At 42.9% G+C, this 21892-nt stretch overlaps 1 protein-coding gene across 32 annotated transcripts in view; it reads right to left on the bottom strand.

The window, feature by feature from the left end:
• The window catches only part of NRXN3 (neurexin 3), a 1373290-nt gene that overhangs the window by 151063 nt on the left and 1200335 nt on the right, over positions 1-21892 (bottom strand). For all 32 annotated transcript variants that reach the window (XR_012639977.1, XR_012639978.1, XM_074956036.1 and 29 more), the window contains one exon: positions 20325-20496. Coding sequence is in view for 30 of the 32 variants with exons in the window: in XM_074956036.1 (XP_074812137.1) it covers positions 20325-20496 (172 nt within the window). In the remaining 2 variants the exon portion in view is untranslated. The remainder of the gene's footprint in view (positions 1-20324; positions 20497-21892) is intronic.

Below are 21892 nucleotides of genomic sequence, written 5' to 3'. Positions count from 1 at the left end.
CCCCCTGGTATTTGACCCCACCTGTCTACAAGCTTTATATACAACCTATTACTATGGTGTCTAACTACGGAGCGAATCACAGAAATGTAGGGCTGGAAGGGACCTCACAAAGTCATCAAGTCCAGCTCCCTGTGCTGAGGTAAACCTAGACCATCCCTGACAGGTGTTTGTCTAACCTTTTCTTAAAAACCTCCAATGATGGGCATTCCACAACCTCCCTGGAAAGTCTATTCCAAAACTTAATTACACTTACAGTTAGACATTTTTTCTTTATATTTAACCTAAATCTCCCTTGCTCTAGATTAAGCCTATTACTTCTTGTACTACCTTCAGTGGACATGGAAAACAATTGATCACCATCCTCTTCATAACAGCCTTTAACATATATGAAGACTTATCAGGTCCTCTATCAGTCTTCTTATCTCAAGATTAAACATGCCCATTATTTTTAACTTTTCCTCATAGGTCAGATTTTCATTTTTGTTGCTTTCCTCTGGACACTCTTCAGTTGGTCTTTCTTAAAATGTGGCATCCAGAACTGCACCCAGTATTCCAGCTGGGCTCTCACAGTGCTGAGCAGAGCAGGAGAATTACCTCTCATGTCTTACATATGCCACTCCAGTTAATACACCCCAGAATGATTTCAGCCTTTTTTGCAACTGCATTACATTGTTGACTCATATTCAATTTCTGATCCACTATAACCATCAGATCCTTCTCAGCAACGCAACCACCTAGCCAGTTATTCATCTAGCCAGTTATTCCCCTTTTTGTCGTTTGAGTTTTCCTTTCTGTTGAATATCATCTCGTTGAATTCAGACTAACTTTCCAATTTGTCAAGGTCATTTTCAATTCTAATCCTGTCCGCCAAAGAGCTTGCAACCCTTCCCAGCTTTGGGTCATCCACAAATTTTATAGGCATTCTCTGCACTCTGCATTTAATGAAAATATTGAATAGTACCAGACCTAGGAGTGCCCCTGCAGAAACCCATTAGGAACACCCTCCAAGTTTAACAGCAAACAATTGATAACTACTCTTTGAGTATGGTCTTTCAACCAGTTATGCCTTGACCTTATAGTAATTTCATCTAGACCACGTTTCCCTAGTTTGCTTATCAGAATGTCATGTGGGCCTGCATCAAAAGCCTTACTAGAATCAAAATATATCACATCTACAGCTTTCCCCCATCTGCTAAGTCAGGAAACCTGTCAAAGAAAGAAATTATGTTAGCATGATTTGTAATTAACAAATTCATGCTGACTATTCTATAGAATCCTATTATCCCTTAGGCGTTTACAAACTGATTGTTTGATCATTTGTTCCACTAGCTTTCCAGGTATCAAAGTTAGGATGATTTTTTTATAATTTCTGGGGTCCTTTTTGATCCCCTTTTTAAACGTGGGTACTATGTTTGCCCTTCTCCAGTCCTCCATGAGTTCTCAAAGGTAATTGCTAATGGTTCTGAGATTGCTTCAGCATAAAAGGAGTATAAAAGTCAAGGGGGAAAAGAAGCCGTGTTAGACTATCACAGCCAGCATTTAGTTCACATTTAGGGAATAAATTCTCTATTGGTGTAAACTGGTACAGGTCCATTTGTCCCAAAGACATCAGAAGGGAAGCTCTAGTTTCTTCTAGAGCTTGAGTGACCTATTTAGGAAGTGACCTATCTAGGAAGAGACACTGGAATACTCCACTGGGAAGCTAGCATCTTTAAGTGGTTCCTAGTGAGGGACGTGGTTTGCTTTCAACCTCAGAATGTTTCAGCGCTTTGGTCTGAATAAGCACCAACACTGCAGCAGCTTAACCACATCTGTCTTCAAGGCAACTGAACTTATAAACACAATCTATTGAACAGTCCCACTTTAACATTTTACTAATATCATGTTTGATTATTAATACTGAAAAGAAGTACAAAAATTGTGTTGGTTTATCCTCATTAAATCTGTTTGCTTACTTTTAGCACCACACAGCTTGGAAAGTAAAACCACAATAACATGGTTGAAATCAGAATTAGAATCAGGCGTTCTGCTTATAAGCAGTTGTATATTTTGATGCACTAGCTGGGCACAATGCTGCCGTGATTTAGGTTACACATTGTAGAGGACTCTTTACATTAAAACTGTTTAATCAAAATGTAGAAAAAACACCAAATGGAAAATAATATCTCTATCCATATTAGGTTTTGAAAGAGCGCCAGACCTAAATACATGTGGCACAGGATTGCAGATAAAGAAAAGGATTGAGAATCAGGTGACCTGGGTTCTATTCCAGCTTCTGCTACTGAATATCTAATGTAACAACTTCCCTGTGCTTCAGCTTTTCCATATGTAAAATGGGGACACAGCAGGGTGATGTGTGGATTTTGGGGTTTGAGATCCTTTGATGGAACATGCTGAAGAAGGGGAGACTGTTATCCTTATTTAAGTTTGCTTCAGCTTTTAGGTATTTTTTCTATTTTCACTGAACTCCTTGTTAGAAAAAATTGCAGCTCTTGCTATTCTGGGTCTTCTTTTCTTTCCTGTCCTCTTCTTTCCCATATCCCTGAATATCTTTGACTTGACCCCCTTCCTTCTGTTCTCATCATTGTCTTTGAGTCCTGCCTTTCCCTTTCATTCCTCTCGTTGTGGAGCTTTTTATTGTAAAGAGCTGAATTTCACACTGGGGCTACCTCAACCCAAAGACTTTGGAACAAAAGAAGACAAAGTTTCTATCGCACATATACCAGAAATAGGAGAGAATTGGCAGGCAAGACTGCAGTGGCAAAAAAAAAAAATCTGAAGTTACTCTGACAATCAGGTAAGTGAACTTGTTTCTAAGTTTTTACTGCCTCAAAGAAAGCCTGATTATCACAACTCCCCCTCTACCTTAACTTACACCTTCCTGCTACTTACTTTTCCTGATGCACTCCCATTTTCCATCTCTGAGGTATATAAGATGTACCAATTTAGCTTCTATGGGTCAGCTTCAGAGGTGACGTGAGCTTCATGTCAGTAACAGTTGAGTCTAACAATTTCTAACCTGGTGCAATTTACATGCTGTAAGGACCAGTGTAATATTGCATCAGGTCAGACTCCCTTAGGCATACCTTTCAATTTGGCCCTGATTTAAAGACAGGTTAATGGATTTGCCAAAGGTTACAAAGGAAGTCGGATAGTAATCTAAACTTCTGCATCCTCAGTCTAGAACAGGGATGGGCAAACTACGGCCCGTGGGCCACATCCGGCCCATCAGAACATTTAATCCAGCCCTCAGCTCCCACGGGGGGGGTGGGGTCGGAGGTTTGCCCTGCTGGGGAGTGTGGTCAGGGGCTTGTTCCGCTCTGTGCAGCTCCCAGGAAGCAACCAGCATGACCCCGCTCCGGCCCTATGTAATACACAGAGACATGGCCAGGAGGCTCTGTGCGCTGCCCTGTCCGCAGGTGCCGCCCCTACGGCTCCCATTGGCCGCAGTTCACAGTCAATGGGAGCTTCAGGGGTGGTACCTGTGGACGAGGTACGTGCAGAGCGGCCTGGCTGAGCCTCAGAGCTGGAGCGGGGATGTGCTTCTGGGAGCTGCTTGCGGGAAGTGCCACCTGGAGCCTGCACCCCTGAACCCCCCACGCACCCCAATCCCTTGCCACATCCCTGATCCCCCTCCTGTCCTCCAACCCCCTTGATCCCAGCCTGAAGCCCCCTTCTGCACCCCAAACCCCTCTTCCCCAGCCCCACCCCAGAGCCTGCACCCCCAACTGGAGCCCTCACTCTTCCTGTACCCCAACAGCCTGCCCATCCCTGATCCCCTCCCACCCTCCAAACCCCTTGGTCCCAGCCTGGAGCCCCCTCCTGCACCCCAAACAACTCAGCCCCACCCCAGAGCCCTCACCCCCCCGCACCCTAATCTGGAGACCCCTCCCACACCCTGAACTCCTCATTTCTGGCCCCACCCCAGAGCCCGTACCCCCAGCCAGTGCCTTCACCCTCCTGAACCCCAACCCCCAATTTCGTGAGCATTCATGGTCTGCCATACAATTTCCATACCGCAATGTGGCTCTCAGGCCAAAAAGTTTGCCCACCCCTGATCTAGAAGCACAGTGGGAGCAACCCAAATGAAAAAAGGAGTAAGAAGGTTAACCAAACTTTCCCAAACGTCCAAAGGAAAGGTTTGGTTTGAGCTTTGTGTGAAGATTTGGGTCAGTTCTTATTTTATATGCACTGATTCACCTGGATATTTCAGTCACCGGCAGCAGAAATGTTTTTTTGTGGGTTTGTGTGTAGATAGTGAAACTGACATTTACCGACAATTACTGATAAAAACCTAGTCCTGCCAAGCTTAATGGTACTGTGCTGAGTAAACTGATGGGGTTCAGTAAGTAGGTAATTATGATAATAATAAATATGCATAGTTTGGCTAAATGAAAGGTCCAGGGGGAAAAGGATAAGGTCTACAAACATCAGAAAGGTGCAAACCCCAAGGAAGAGGAGGGATTTTTTATGGTGCTCCACAGAGATATAACTAGAAGCCGTGGTAAGAAAGTGATGAAAGGAAATTTAAGGTGATTATTGAGAAGAACTTCCTACCAGTGCAATCTATTAGACTGCCGAATAGTCTCTTAAGGAAATGTTGGAAGCCCCACTGCTTGAATTATTTAAAACTGGATTGGATAAAGCCTGGAAGAATATAGTGCAGGACTCTTAGACTGACTGGGGAGTGGACTAAATGTGACTTAACAGGCCTTTCCCACCTCTAATTGCTACAAATCTATGAACTTTGCCTTCCCTCAAAAATCTTTCTCCTCTTTGCAAGAGTGTGGAAATAAGGCAGGAAGATTCAAAGCTTCCTTCAAGGAAGCAAAGTCCATGAACTAGATGCAGAGAACCACCCCAATCACTATCAAGAAACAGTGTGTCAGAAACAGGGTTGGGAGGGCCAGGAGGCTGATGTTTCTTTTTCCTCCTTTACCCTTTTCAGTGATGTGTTTTCTAGGATATGATCAGAATCCTGGTATCTGTAATGTAGGCAAATATTTGCAGCCCTGAACATTTCCACCAGACACAATAGATCCCCTTTCGTTCTGCTTGTTTATATATTGATGCCTCCCCGCCATTGTACTCTACTCTTACCCAGCAAAAAAGGGGAGGGGAGTGGAGAAGAACAATACCTACCACACAGGAGAATGTGAAGAAGGGGAGTTCTGAAGCTTGATCCACTGACGTTTGGAAAGGATTCTGAAATCTACTACAGAAGTTCTATGTATTCTCAATATTACAAAAAAATAGAAGAGGCTTAAAATGCCACCCAATTTGCAGGAGATACCCTGTTATGTAGGGTCAATGCCACTGAGTAACACTGAGTTCCCAGGGCAGGGAAAAACCCTCCTTCTGTGCAGGACAGGTTGGATTTTAAGAGTCTGGAACTAAAACACTTTATAATTTAATATGCTGTAATATATCAGCTAGTTAATTCCCACATGCACCATGTATGGTAAACCAGGATTTTTATCTCCATTTTACAAATGGGGTAACTGAGGCACAAAGTGGTAAAATAACTTGCCCAAAGCGGGACAGAGAGTCATTTGCAAAGCTGACACAAACTCAGAAGTTCCAGTCCTGTTATTAGCCCCCTCATTTCTGGTAGAACCCCTTCCTGCAATCCTCCTACTTTTGGCCTAAATCATATGGTTTCCTTTGCATAACTGTATTCTCTGCTGCCTTTCTTATGAGGAGAGGGAATGCTGATGTGTCTGATCTGCTTCAATCACTGCAAGTCAGATGTGTCAACCTGGGATTACTGCTGGCACTGTTCTGGCTGCAGGCAGTAAGATCTAGAAAGCACAAAGTTATTGCTCAAGCTGCCAATCCTTCAGTCCAGCTGTTTGTTTTCTGTGTGTGCACGTGCACAAGTCCTGGAGTGTTTTTGTCTGTTTTGATAGTGTTTGCCCATGCCTCACTGTGTCTATATGGAAGTGTGTTTGTGTGTGCACATACCATGTAGTCATGTTTATGTATCTTGTGTGAGAGAGAGAAAATACATTGTGATAATTCCATTTGACCAGAAAACTAAAAAAGAAGTAACCTGACAGAGAAATGGAGCAATATTAATATCTAGCAGTTCAATGAGCTGTGCTGTCTAGCAGAATTCTCTTCTCTTACAATAATCAATTTAGCCTGTTTCTCCATCTTTCTCCATCACCACATTATGATCATAGCCACGGAGCTGCAAAAGTCATGAGATGATTGAACCAATAACCTTTCATTTCACACAAGCTGAGTAGAAATCTATCCATCAGAACTGTTCTGATGATATCATACGTGCTTGAGTAACTGGAAGCTCATATAATCATGGACCAATGGACAGAGAGACATGAGATTTCATTATATACGGAGTTTAGGATAGTCAGGGTTGTACTATGCAGTACATGAGCAACAATAAACTTTCCCTCTAGAATTCTTTGGGAGAGCAACTAATTAGCTGGCTTCTAACTACTGTGCCTGGAGGATAATATGGTGATAATTTTTAGGAAAACACACTGGAAAGACAGAAGGAAACAAAAATGACAGCTCCAGTCCCCCAGTGCAGTGAAGCTGCTTCATGCCACAGCATCAATGGATTATAGCCCTAAAGGCAGCATATCTGAGCATGGGAGGAATGCCCCAGTGCAGGGGAATCCTCCAGTAGTGTAGAGCCTGTACCATGTCTCTTATGTAATGCCCTACCTGTCTCTGGCTGTCATATTTGGCCTCTTAGGGCCTTTGGTAGCCAGCATAATTTAGACAATTAGCATGGAACAGAGCAGGCTAAGGACTGGGGAAATGCAAATGTCTCCATCTCCTGAGTTGCGTTCTATGCTCCACAGCCAAGGTTCTGGAGCAAATGCATTTCCAGAGGCATTTCTTCTAACGTCTGGAGGAAAGTCAATTGCAAAAATACCCCAGACCGAGTGACCATGGTTAAGAAAGGTTTGAGACGATCTGAGGGTACTTAGGAGGAAGCAGAGAAAAGATATACATCCTATTATATAGTCTGTAAGCAACAAACTCCCTTTCTTCTTTGGGTCAGGTAACTTGTTTATAATATGGCAGACCCTAATGCCCACCAAATTCCAGCTGGAAAGAGGATGGAAGTGTTTCCTTCATTACATCCCATGGGTTATGTAAGGATTGGTGGGACTTGAACCATCCAACATCCCCACACTGACACCCAGCAGCAGCTGTAACCTACCCACTCCCTGTGACCTACAATCCATATAGGCTGAATGCCATGTAAAGTTCCCTCTCGTGTGATCTGACAGTGGTCTTAGTGATCCCTGATTGGTTCCCTGACTCTACATAAGCCCCTGGGGCATACCAGGAACTGTTTAGGAAACAAAGTGGATCCTGTGCCATGACTACTCTGAATTTCTGTTCCTGAATTCCCTGTATCGACCTTGGCTCTGACTTGAATTCTAACTTCCCACTGACCCCTGACACCCCAACATGGACCCCAATACCTGGTGTAGACCCTCGGCCTGATTCTGTATCCAGCTCGGACTCTGGCTTGACCCTCAACTTGATTCTTGACCCTGATAAAGCTCTGACCCCTGGCTTCAGTTCTGGGACCCCAAGCTCCTGCCACTAGTACAGCCTACCTTCACCCAGGATCCTGACGGGTTAACAAATATTAACAGGGAAAGTCAAACAACATTTGTTTGCCTTCTGGACACAATGGATAATTACTCTATGGAATACTGCCACAAGATATTATTGAGGCTAAATGTTTAGCAGGATTAGAAAACTATGGGGATAGAAGAATATTCACAATTCCAATAGATAGGGTACACATGTAAATGATATATCAAGCTTCATGCTTCAGGACATAAGCCAATCTCTAACTACCTGGGAATAGAAAGAAACTTCCCCCATGAGCATGTTAGTGTGCGTTTTTCTATTGTGGTGGATATTGTATCCTTCTCTGAAGCATGTGGCCACTGTCCTAGGTAGGAAGCTGGACTAGATGGATAAGTGGGTAGTCTCCAGGGTGCAGGAGGGAAACTGCCCCACATCCAGCACCTTTGGATAGCAACATCCAGTAAGCCAGGTATGTTATGGTCAATTTTCTTCCATTTTTCTCTGACGCATCTAGCATTGACCACTAGACTGGATAAATTAAACATCCAGTCTGATACAACAGGATACAAGACTCGCTGGACTAAGAGTCTGATGCAATATGGTAAAATCCTATACTCCTTTGTGTGGTACTGGGAAGACTGCTGCTCAAGCATGTCTCCGTGCATTTTTTTCCCATGGCTATTGCAGAAAAAATGCTAAAACCGTTGTCCCTGCCCATCTCCCTCCCAGTGATGGACTCATTTACAGTTTGTCTGAAATAAAATGCCCCAGGATTTTATAGAAAATTTCAGTGGGAGGGAAATCCATGATGTGATGTCAGTTGAAGTGTCACAAACTGCATGTGCACTGAGGGTTCCCCAAGATTAGTTCAGCATTTTAGCATATGGCGGGGAGAATGGGGACCCAAAGCCTGTTAAATTGCAAAATGACACTACCAGCCAGGTGGCCTGCTGGGCAGAGTTGTGCAAGCATGTCTGTGTGCAAGTGCCTGTGTGCACAGGTCTTAAGGGTTGTAGCTATGTGCACAGCAGGTTCTTCGGTTGTGTGTGCTTGTGATCACATCTGAAGGAGTCAATGTGCATCTCAGAGAAATCATGTCTCTGTGTGCGTTTACACACTGGAGTGATTGTCTATGTGAGCGCTCAGTAGTAGCAGGAGGAAGTAAGTATGCTGCTCCCTGCTGGAGTGTGAGAGGACAGCAGGTTTTATATTCCCTTGATAGTACTAGAAGCCAGGCAAGAATTATTTAAAGGGGAAGAGGAGGTTATTTCGGTTTGATATGCACTGAGCTGGGGTCAAACATGGCCAGAAGGAACACAAGCAGCTGTGTGGGGTCTATCGGCAGCCTACTGCCCACCTTGCACTCAGTGTGTGTGTTCAGGACCATTTGTTGCCACCTGTGAGTCTACAGGTCTGATCTGGTTGCAAAAGTGGGGACAATTACAAAAGTGGGGACTGAGCTGAGGAATGCCTATAACTTGACTGTTCCTGCTTGAGTTTCTTTTTATAAGAACCAATAATGCTTTGGGTACACAGTGGGCAGGCTCAAATAGGACCAATATACTGTGCTACAGCTTAACGGCACCTCTCCTAAGCAGCCTTTTGTTGTTCAGAAACTCAGCTTTCTGTTACACTTAGTTCATATCACATTTTAGCTCACAACTGTAACCATGCAATGAAGGTTGTCTGAAACTGCAAACAACCTGGAACAATAGCTGTGAGAGGCACAAGCTTCCCTATTCATCTTGTTAATTCAGATGCCCAAGGATTACATTTTAAATGTCAGGTTCATCTTATGAAGATCTGCACAATCTACCCTGAGAACCAGCCTAGCCTAAGGAATAGGTGGTGCTTTAAAAATCGACTTAGGTAACATGTTGTAAGCTAGGCTTTCACATAACTTTAAAGGTGTTAAACTGTGACTATGCTGGGTGATGTGCGTTTCAAATCACATTAGCTAATTCAAATTAAAAATCACTTTTTTCTCCTAGATTCGGTAGATCCACAGCAATAGTGCACATTGACATCTCAAGTGGATGGAGCTCACTCTGTGCACAGAGCTCAGAAGAGTACCTCTACTTTTTTTACTCCTAATTCAAGAGCTCTCCATGGGATCCTGGTGGGGAATCAGGCCAGTGTATCTGCTGCTGAAGATGCTATCCTGTATGTGCAATTATACATATACTTCCTCACTTACCCTCTGCCTTCATTTTCAACCCTCCTGCTGCTGTTAAGTAATGCTGAGCTCCCTTTCCAACCTGCTTGGCTTAAGTTCCCTCTTGCTTAATGCAAAGCTGACAGAAACACAAACTGACAGAAACACAAGCACTTGATTTCCCGCCACTCTCCTATGTTGACTGGAAGTATTTGGGGAAGGTAAGCACACACACCTCACCACAGCATGCAATCAGATACTGGATTAGCTTTGGGAGATGAAACCCAGACAGGTAGAAAGCTGTCTGTAAAATTAGCATAATCATTTTTCTCTTTAACTCTTTTTGCCTCCTTCATCTCATCATGTACAAAAGTAAGACAGCCACTATACTGCTTCCATGCAACCATCTGAGAGAAAGAGCACTATGCAAGTGAACCATTGCTCCACATGTCTGTGGAAGAACAAAGCATCAAGTGCACAAGTGAAATGGTGAAAATTTCCAAGTAAAATTTAGTGACAACTTTTTCACAGCTCCAGACTCTATGCCCAGAACAGCGTGTGTGTGTGTGTGCGCGCGCGTGCGTCCGCGCATGAGTCCTGGAGTGTTTTTGTCTCTTTTGGCAGTGTCTGTCCACATCTGTGTAGGTCTCACTGTATCTATACAGCAGCATGTATGTGTGCACATACCTTGTAGTTATGCTTATGTATCTTCCAGCCTTATAAAAACGTTATACATTTTCTGGCCCTGCAGTGACAAGCTACAATCAACTCTTGATTTCATCAACTTGTCATGCTTTAATCATCCCTCTTGGCAGATCTTTCAACATATGTTACAGCGCTGTCTTCAAACTATGCATCTCCAGCGCTATTTTATTAACCCTGGATTTTTATAAGTTTTAGACTCATTACAAGATGCAATAAATTTGTCAAAGGGATTTTACTTGCTGCCTCCGCTCCAGGAAGATAGGAAGCATCTGAAGACTCATTTGAGTCCCACAAAATGAGTGCAATACGAAAAATCAAATGCCACAACCAAGTGTATGAAAACAACATCAGGGATCAAATGCAACTAACAATGCTAATCAAAATTCAGTTCAGGTCACCTCTTTATCCTTAACTTGCCACCCACTAACAGGGGCATTTAGTAAAGAAAATATTAAGACAATAATGGGGTTTGGCCAGTACCCTCAAGATAACTCTCCAACTCTTGCAACAACAACAACAAAAAAGAAAGAAAAAAAAAAAGTGCCACAGCCTCTCTTAATGACCGAGTGGTCAAGACCTCAGTTTTATGTCTAATTAAATGGATGGTATTCTCTAGTAGCACATACTATGCAGCAGTATTGGGTGCAGTACAAATTTAGATGAAAGACCATCTCTTAGTGAATCACGCACACCATTTAGTAGAGTTCCTGAGTTTCCCTTGGGGGTCTCCCATCCAAGTACTGGCTAACCCAATACTACTGAAATTATGAGAGCGAGCGAAATCACAATCTATCAGCTTGTGCCTGCAACATGAAGGCACATGTTAGATGAGGCAGTTTGCCTCAAATGATCTATGGTTAACTGTTGGACCATCCAAATCTATTTTCCCCTTCCCTGGTGGTGAGGATTTCAAAATGCTTTATAATCATGAAGTCCCACAAATTCCCTATTTGACAGATAGGGAAACTGAAGCACCTAAAGGTGAGCTAACTTGCTCAAGGTCACACAGTAAGTGGCACAGCAGGGAGTAGAATACAGGCTATTCCTGACTCAGTCCCCTGCTCTGACTTTTGGGGCCATACTGCCTCACCATATTTAACATAGGGCATTTATAACAAAGAAGCTGGTTGTCATCTTTCAAGATTTCCTGTTGGGGAGATGGGCTGGGGACTAAAATCCAAAACCAGCAGTCATGCCTAGGAGCTGTTGCACATACCTCCCTGCCACCCTCAGTCCCAAAGGTATCCTTGCTAAGTCTTTTCTTTAGTAACTAAAACAGCTTCTGCATTATCTGATGAAATTCCTCATCATAACAACAAGTTCCTCTATGTTTCGTGTAATTCCTTTACAAATAACCTTGAGTCGTATACATGTCCTCTTACTATCTCAGGAGAGAATCTCACTTCCCCACCCCCTTTTTCCCCCCTACCTCCAAACAAAAATGTGCTTGCTGTCTTCTGGGTGGTTATGTTTAATCTCAGGATTAGACAGAAGCCCATGGTTTGCCTTGAACAGCTTATCAGCTTCCAAGAGACATTTACGGAAAGAGAAAGAGTCTGGTTTTGATAGCAGTAATTGTATTTAGCTTGTAAGATACAAGGCTATTTATCTCGTAGCTGGGAAATCACAGAGGGGGAAAAAGAAAATGTTGGTGGATAAAAACTAAATAAAACCAAGAAGAGAAGAAAGGAAATAACCCCCTCACGGCCCTCAAGTGGAGGGGTGAGGCAAGGAATAGACTTTTAGTTTAATCAAGTTCATGTCACTTGGGAAAGTAGAAAGTAGAGATAAGGGTGGAAGGGCAAGGAGTGTGAGTGGACAAGAAATTATCCATTTTAAAGCAAACAAGTGGCAATGGCAATTATAGAGGTGTATGGTCCAATTTTCAGAGGTGCCGAGCACGGATAATTCCCATTGAGAGCAATGGGAGTTGCGGATGCTGAGTACCTCTGAAAATCAAACCATTTGTTATTTATTTAATAGACTTATATCTATGACCATCACCAGGCCCCTGTATCAATACAACAGTTAATTATAAAAAAAATAAAAGCCCTACTCACTAAAACCCCTCCCCCATCCATATACAATTTAGTCTCATTTACTAAAAGTCAGACAAAACCTTAGAGAGAGAAGGTGGGCGAGGTAATATCTTTTATTGGAGCACCTTCTCCTGGTCCTCTTCCTGAAGAAGAACCCTATGTAAGCTTGAAAGCATGTCTCTCTCAAAAATAGAGATTATGGTCCAATAAAAGATAGACTCTTACACACCTTGTCTCTTTAATATCTTGGCACCAACATGGCTACAACCACACTGCAGACAAAAGCTTGACACTCCTATTCCTGTACCCCAAAAGGCCTCAAGCTCACTGCACCCAGGCCCTCATGGGCCTACTCCAGCAAACAGGTTGCAGAAGTATGTGATGGCCTTTGAGAATACCCTGCAGTTAGATGTAGATAGTTAAATCCCAGGAACCAACTGCAAGAATGGCCCAGCAGATCATAACTCCTATTGTGGCTCAGAAGAAGAGAGATGATCCTGTCCCATGAGTGGAGTTAAAACCTGGCAGAAAATGGTGTGTGAATGCACCCTTCATTTAAGATACCTGTTAAGGGGCCACACCAAAAACGATGCCTAAGAGAGCCTGCCAGAAACTAGCACTATGTGGGCAATTAGTTCCACTGGGTATTCTGACCAGGGGCTGTGTATCTGAGAGCACACAGAAATCCAGGGAAATCCAAAAAGCCAAGCAAAAGCCTGGAAGCACGGTGTGACCCTGGAAAAAGCTAGAGAGAGAGAGCTTTTGGGCCTGGTGTTGGCTAAAGACACTTGAGGTTGTAAGCTAAGAATCTGCTTCTTTGTTCTTCACTACTCCTGCATTTGGAGAAGCAAGATTTTGTACGTTCTTTGTAAAGAAGCAAGATTGTAAATACCAGATCCATCATTTTCTACTTCTAACTGGAACATCCCCAGGGCCCTGAACTTGGACTAGCCTCTGGGGTCAAAAAGGGGCAACACAACAGTAGAAAGAAACAAAAGAAACATGGGCATAGTTTAAATTTCATGTGTGAACAAGAGGGGAATGGAAAGAGGCAGAATCTCAGCCTGCCATCAACACCTACACTTCATCTGGCCAACTCCAACTCAGAAATGTTGTGACACCAGAAGATAAAGATTGGCAGTAGGACACTGGCCCAGCAGAGCCACTATACCAGGAATCCCTCCCCTCCCCCAATCCCAACCCCCTGGAGCACTCTGGGGAGGAGTTTGGATTCCAATTTGCCAAACTTTGTGGTAAACCGTGTGTGTGTGTGTTGACGGGAGGGGCACTGAGAGGACAAAAGTTATTTCTATTACCTGGAGCCACTGGCATTAAAAGTTAATGCCACTGAAGAGAATGAGTGGACTCCTGATGGGAGGCTGGTGGAGGTCACTCACAAAGGTGATAGGAGGAGTAAGTGGAACAATTTTTTTCTCTCTACTTATCTGGAGAAACTAGCTCATGAGGATCTAGTTGTTCAATATTGAATTGATTCTCAGTTTTAAAATATTAAATGTCTATAAAAAGCCAGGGTAATGTTCCCCTATTAAGTGAGTGCCTCTTTAAATGAAAGTCTCTTCCTGTCTTTCATCTCACTTACCCCCACTATCCCTCTTTGAAACATGACTTCAATCAGACTTTATTTTGGTGTTATTGATGTGTTCTTTCTTTGCAGCTCCTTTCTGCCTAGTTTTTCTCTTCCTGCTGTACTGAAGGAAATGCAGGCACTGCATGGATGAATGAACAGAGAGACGAGGCTTGTTTTAATGTACACTCCAGATCTGGCAAGACCCCAAATCTCTCTTTGCAAGCAAAGGTAGCGAGAGAGAAAGAAAACCTTCTGGCTAGGATTTAATGAAAACCCACGGCCTGAGGTATCTATCCCAGTTCTATGTCAAGATAGGTGATTTGTTTTTAACCCTTTTGAGAATTGCTAGCTTCTTCTGGGATTCATAATTTGTCTTTTTTTCTCCTATTGTAAAGTGCCTCAAATACGATGGGTTTTACAATAATCTGAAATAAAAGTATATCAGAGGCTTCTCTTACCTTCACTGGCTCTTGTATTTTACCCAATAGGGACACTGTTCTTGATCCAGAATGACACTTATTAAACCACAAAAATAGCTGAATTTAGATTTAGAGAAAGCTCTCAGCAACTACAAAACCAGTCATCACTGATACACATCTATCACTGAGATGCTGCACCAAACATTGCTTGCACCCCAGAGAACAGTAGGGATATAAGTCCCTTCTGGGGAACAGAGAGTAGTGTAAATTTGCCATTCAGAGGGATACCCAAGGCTGAAGAATAGACACACTGGCCTATTAATGCATTAATCTTCATGACCCAGGCATCACACAGCTGACTAGAAATGCTCTGTCTGAAGACACGCAAATCTGATACAGTCCATCTCCCTGTTGTGGGCTTGGGGGAGATGACAAACGGAAAACAAATTCAAATATTGAATATTATCATTGAGCCAGTGGTTTTGGCTAAAGGGTGCCAGGACAGGTGGATGAAAGTGAGCAACTCCAGTGCATTCATGCTGATATTTGTTATTCCTCATTTCTCAGGAATATTGGCTCAAATCTGAATGCTACATCACTGCCCCGGGCCTTATTGTCCAGTGAATGAGACGCTAATAGGGTTGGAATGTCAAAGCCAGGCACGAACACTAAGAGACTCTCTAATGATCAGGATTATTTCAGGTTCTCCAGGCTAAGACAACTTTAGGCTCAAATGAATTCCTTCCTTTCAAATTTACCTCTACCCCTTCTTCCTTCCCAAAATGAGCAATCCCCATGTTGCAGGTGATTTGGCTGTAATTGGATGCTATATAAAGATATTTTGTCAGTGCCTGAATTGTTGTTTTGTTGCTTTTTCTATTTTCTTGTCTTATTATATGAAGTTGCAAAGATAATAGCTTTGGAGTCTTTTGAACCCATTTGGCTATTTTCATTTAATTCCTTCTTGATTGATGGCTGTGTTTAAAGAAGAGTAAATACTTCTCTCTTTGCTCATTTAGTAACCATTGGTCTACACTTACACCATTCAAATAAATTATGAATCTCATGTATAATCCCACAAAAGGCAATGAAATTCAGAGAGGAAAACTGAAATAATATTTTAATTTACCCACTTGTGGCAAAGATGGCAACACATATGGCAACATGCAAGATGGCCAAGTTTGCAATCCTTTAGTCACAATCAGCAAGTTACGGATAGAAGTAACTGTAATCATCAAAGATAAAATGGCACATATGGATCACAGCATCACAGAAATGTAGGGCTGGACGGGACATCAGAAGACCATCTAGTCCATCCCTCTACACTGAGGCAGGATGAAATAAACATAGACCATCCCTGACAGGTGTTTATCCAACCTGTTCTTAAAAATTACCAATGATGGCAATTCCACAACCTCTGTTGGAAGCCTATTCCAGTACTTTGCTATCCCTATACTTAGAGAGTTTTTCCTAATATCTAACTTAAATCTCCTTTGCTGCAGATTAAGCCCATTACTTTTTGTCCTACCTTCAGTGGACATGGAGAACAATTGATCACTGTCCTCTTTATAACAGTCCTTAACATATTTGAAGACTGTTATCAGGTCCCCGCTTCAATCTTCTTTTCTCAAGATTAAACATCCCCAGTTTTAACTTTTCCTCATAGGTCAGGTGTTCTAAACCTTTTATCATTTTTGTTATTCTCATCTAGATTGTCTCTAATTTGTCCACATTTTCTTAAACTGTGGTGCCCAAAACCGGACACGACACTCCAGCTGAGGCCTCACCAGTGCTGACTAGAGCAGGACTATTACCTTCCATGTCTTACATACAACACTATTGTTAATTCACCCCAGAATGACATAACCCTTTTTCACAGCTGCATAACACTGTTGGCTCACATTCCATTTCTCATCCACGACAGCCCCCAGATCCTTCTCAGCAGTACCACGGTCTAGCCAGTTAGTCCCCATTTTGTAGTTACACATTTGATTTTTCCTTCCTAAGTGTGGTACTTTGCAGTTGTCTTTATGGAATTTATTTTTATTGATTGAAGACCAGTTCTCCAATTTGTCAGGTTTATTTTGTATTCTAATCCTGTCCGCCAAAGTCCTTGCAACCCCTCCCTGCTTGGTGTCACCCACAAATTTTATAACCATACACTCCCTTCTGTTTGCCAAGTATTTAATGAAAATATTGAATAGTATTGGACTCAGGACTGATTCCTGCAACTAGATATGCCCTCCCTGTTTGACAGTAAACCACTGATAACTACTCTTTGAGTATGGTCATTCAACCAGCTGTGCAACCACTTTATAGTAATTTCAACTACTACATTTCCATAATTTGCTTCTTAGAATGTCATGTGAGACTGTTTCAAAAGTACTACTAAAATCAAGATATATCACGTCTGCTGCTTCCCCCTATCCTCTAGGACAGAAGGAAACTAGGTTGGTTTGGGACAAGTTGTTCTTGACAACTCCATGTCGGTTATTACTTATCATTGTTACCCTCTAGGTGCTTACAAATTAATTGTTTAATTATTTGTTCTGGTATCTTTCCGGGCATCAACGTTAGGCTGACTGATCTATAATTCCCCAGATCCTCTTTGTTCTCCTTTTTAAAAAATAAGTACTATGTTTTGCTCTTCTCCAGTCCTCCGGGACTTCACCAGTCCTCCATGCATTCTCAAAGATAGTTGCTAATGTTTCAGAGAATGCTTCAGCTACTTCCTTAAATATACTAAGTGACTTTCATCAGTCCTGCTGAGTTGAATACATCTAATGTATTTAAATATCCTTTTACCTGTTCTTGCCCTGTTTGGACTTGTGTTCCTACCCCCTTGTTGTTAACGTTGTGTTAAGTATCTGATCACAATTAATCTTTTTAACGAAGGCTGCAGCAAAACAGGCATTAAACACCTTAGCCTTCTTGATGCTATCTGTTATTAGCTTTCATTCCCATAAAGTAGTGACACTTTCCTTCATTTTTCTGTTTTTACTAACATATTTATAGAATCTCTTCTTACAGCCTGTTATGTTCCTTGCTAGGTGTTATTCATTTTATGCCTTAGCCTTTCTGATTTTAGCTCTACATGCTTGCACTATTATTTTGTATTCGTTTTTAGAAATGTGTCCATGTTTCCGCTTTTTGTAGGATTCCTTTTTGATTTTTAGGTCATTAAGGAGCTCCTGATGGAGCCATATTGGCCTTTTACTATTCTTCCTATCTCTCTTTGCATCAGGATAGTTTGCTATTGTGCCTTTAATATTGTCTCTTTGAAAAACTGCCAGCTCTCCTGAACTACTTTTTCCCCTTAGATTTTCTTCCCCTGGGACTTTTCCTACCAATTCTCTTAGTTTGTTAAGTTCTGCTTTCTTGAAGTCCATTGTTCTTATTCTACTGCTTTCACTCCTGCCTTTCACTTTCACCCCAACTGTCTTGCACCTTCAGATTCACAACCAAGTCCTCCCTGCTGTGAATGTAATGCTTTCCAGATATTAATGAGCATATGTAGGCTGTTTTATTCTGGGCAGTTGTATTCTATTCCTGCATATTACCCCACTCTACTATGAATGGGAGTGAGGCAGCTGGGAGAGAATAGATTCCTTGGCTATTTTTGACATCATATTCCTTTTAGAGAGGGGCCAAAATGCTCAGTCCAGGTATGGATCAATATTTGAATTTTCTTCAAGGCGTGTGCTGTTGAGATTTTCAGGTTTTGGTCATATACAATTGTAGACACAGGACCAAGCTATGAAGCTTGGCTCCAAAGCCAAACCTCCTCAAAGTTCTGGTTCAGGCCTGTGTCTATATCCTTTACAAGAAATTCCAGTGTGTGCACAGTCTCAGTGTATAGTAATGGCCAGTGAAACATTTTTGGTTTTAAAAGACATTTTAGGGTTATTATTGCTCACTAAACTTATGAAGCTGGTTAACGTCTATTGGGTCTTTTAAAAAAGATTTTATAACCTACAATTACCCAGAAGTTGGTATGTGTGTGAGGGAGAATCGGGGGGTTGGGGGGCCTGGATGGATTCGAAATAAATCCCTCATCCTTGGGATGTGACTTTATACACCCAATATCAGCCCAGGCACATGGCTAATGTAGATTTTGTAAATCCATGAATTTCCTAATGGAAACACAGACTGATCTTTAAATAAGGCAGCAGCAGAGGATGCAGTTATGATATTTCCTAAGCAAGTTTTATTTTCCCTTTTCAAAAACTCAGCAAGTGAGAGAGCTGAGTATTTTGCTTCTTTGCCAGAGGGATTAACTACAGTAACTAATATAAAAAGAAATTCTATTCACAGGGCTGTACAGGCTGTAACTGGCTGCCAACTGAACCAGACATAGACGACTGGGAAATAATTAATGGAGGCTGTAGGAAGGAAGCACTGGATTTGGGCACTTCCTGGCCATCCCACCCTCCCTAGCCAGTGGATAACTTGGCTGAATCTGATGTACCATAATGGCAAAGGTGCTGGGGAACAGGCCCTTTGAATATATTGCACTAAACATCTATATCATTTGTGTCATGTGGAATACAAAGTAGAAAGCACTAGTGCTGCACCATAGGGAAGCTCACTCAGATACAGAGGCTCCCAGCATGCTTTCTCAGTGAAGAGAAAAAATGAAATCACGCCCTCAGAGTAATTTATTAGTGTCTGGGGGGAACAATTAGGTGCAGTGTACTTTGGGTATCTCTCACGAGTGCCATCATTCGAAGCTAAGTGGCTTGTGGGCGACTCCCACGCTACTGGCAAATTGCCTAGTGTTTATCAGGAGAATCCTCCCTCTTTCCACCCCCAAGTGGGTTATGTGTAAACCTGGGCGAGAGGCACCAGAGGCTGCCTGGGTTTACTTAACACCGGCAGCTGCTGAATAGACCATGACCCCTGATGCCAAATAATAAGTTGAAGACGGTGACTGTCTCTGAAATCTCTCTCCATTTGTTTGCATTCTACAGACTATGTATGTCACTGAGCATCTCCTTGCACTGTCAGTGTCGCTAAGGCTGCATCCTTTTGATTTCAGGGTGACTTTGGCCTTCAACGATGGTGACACACAAACGGAGAAGGATGTGGCTTGTCTTCTCTGCATGCACATTACCCCAGTCTGTCACTGCTACCCTTCTTTGCTAGGGCCTTGGGTTATGGTTTCAGATAGAATCAATATGAAACTGAATGGTTCCACGTGGTTTTTGATGTGAAGTAAACTAAAACATGATGGTTTCAGCTGGATAGTGTGTCAAGTTTTGTTTGTACAAACCCAAAATTCAGAGCAAAATTTCAGGGAATAAAAGCTTATGGGAAGCAAAAAGAAAGATCCACGCAAACTCCTGTGAACCAACCTTGCCACATTCGTTGTCCCTTACATTCATATCTATGCAGACTGCAATGAGGAGATAAGGTAGAATGCCAAGCCCCCTTCCCACCACACTGCTCCTCACTCTGCTCTTTTTCATTAGAAATCACCACAAGTAACAAATCTAAGTTGTTGTTCAATCAGTTTGTAACTCTTTGTAAGATCAGGATATACCCAGTGGGCTTTTACTGTGCATGATCTATGTACATATTGCCATGCAGCCTTTGTGCACCACACCTCTCCATACACAGTAGATGTTGGACGAAATACCTCATTTTCCAGCACAGTGAACACAGAACCCCTTTACATTGGATCAGGCTCAACCCAACTCTCTATTTCTGGGGATGTATAAATGTTTGTATACCACCCCAGTGTTTTATGATTTAGTTGTTGTAACCCTTATTTTAAGGTGTGGATGGATGAGAAGGGAACGACAGAGAGAAAGATTTCTTGGTCAAACATATACCTGAAGGGTAGTGTTCATTCACTGGCCAGCTGTCCACCTGAAGAGTGGCATTTCCACCATTCCGAGTAAACCGCACTACATGATATTTGCCATCATTCACTGGGGTGCTCTCCTCTTTGATAGAAATATCCACTGTGCCAATATTGAAGACCACACCAATCTTGCCTTGCTCCTATAATGAAAAAAGCAAGAAACAACCACCGATAAGTTACCATCTGGTATGAGAGTTCTCTAGGTCTGTATACATCTAAATAGTTAGACAATAGATGACAGTAGATGGCACTCAAAAACATGTAGCATAGTTCCTGGGTTTTGTAGGACCAATAAAACTTGTGGTTGTGCAATGCATATGTCTTTCTGTGCAGCGCTCTACATCAGCTCTTAATGCTATTCACCTGAGAATCACGACTAATTTCCTCCCTCAGAACTTCTCCATGGACAATTGAGAGCCAAGGATGAAAAACCAAGGAAACGTATTGAATGTTATTTGGGAAACATCCCCGTTAATTAGGTATCATTTGCTCAGCCACCACTAAATTGCAGCCACTATTGGGCTAGAACATAGCAATTGTCTGACACATACAAAAAGTACACAGCAGGTTTATTCCAGGAGGGAGTTTAGCGTAATTCCCCCAATTAAAAATCAGAAGGGGGAATTTTAGGGAGCAAAACTGTAATTATCTAAATTGGAGTTTGGCCATTACAGTGAGGCTAACACACAACTGAAAAGTGCAACGAGATTTTTAATTACTCCAAGTGGTTAGAGCCTTGATTTTACTTCTCATCCTCAAGACACCACCTCCAATAGAACACCATCTTCTAGTGCCTCCTTGGCATTGCTCAGCACACACCAAGGGAAGAGCAAAGCCTACTGTATCAGCAACACCATCTCCTGTAGCACGCTGTGTGATGGTGGTGGTGGGTAGGGTATTTTTTGTTTGTTTGTTTTTTATGATTCCCATCCATGCAATGCCCTGATTCAACCATTCTTAGCTTATGAACTATGAAGAGATCACAACCCAAAATGCACTGTAGGTTAAGGCTGTACATTTATTTATATCTATCTTAGGTACTTCCGGACTGCCTGTCACTGCAGGACAGAGGTGAGCAAACTATGGCCCGCGGGACTGTCCTGCCCAGCCCTTGAGCTCCTGGCCGGGAAGGCTAGCCCCCAGTCCCTCCCCTGCTGTTCCCCCTCCCCAGCAGCCTCCACTCGCTGTGCTGCCAGTGCTCTGGGTGGCGGGGCTGTGAGCTGCTGCTGCTCTGAGTGGCATGCTAAGGGGGCACGGAGGTTGGATAAAGAGCAGGGACTCCCAGGGGGCAGTCAGGGGACAGAAAGCAGGGGGTGGTTGGATGGGGCAGAGGGCGGTCAGGGGATGGGGAAGAGCAGGGGGGTTGGATAAGCATGGGAGTCCCGGGGGGTCTGTCAGGGGGAAGGGGTGTGGATAGGGTTTGGGGCAGTCGGGGGACAGGGAGCAGTTGGGGTTGTTTAGGGGGTGGGGTACCGGGGGGCAGTTGGGGGGGACTCCAGCGAGGGGGCAGACAGGGGACAAGGAGAGGGGAGGGGA

The sequence above is a fragment of the Natator depressus genome, chromosome 6, assembly GCF_965152275.1.
Source record: "Natator depressus isolate rNatDep1 chromosome 6, rNatDep2.hap1, whole genome shotgun sequence".
In the NCBI taxonomy this organism is placed as follows: Eukaryota; Metazoa; Chordata; order Testudines; family Cheloniidae; genus Natator; species Natator depressus.
Note: the sequence above shows the minus strand (reverse complement) of the source record. Positions and strands in the feature narration are given on the sequence as shown.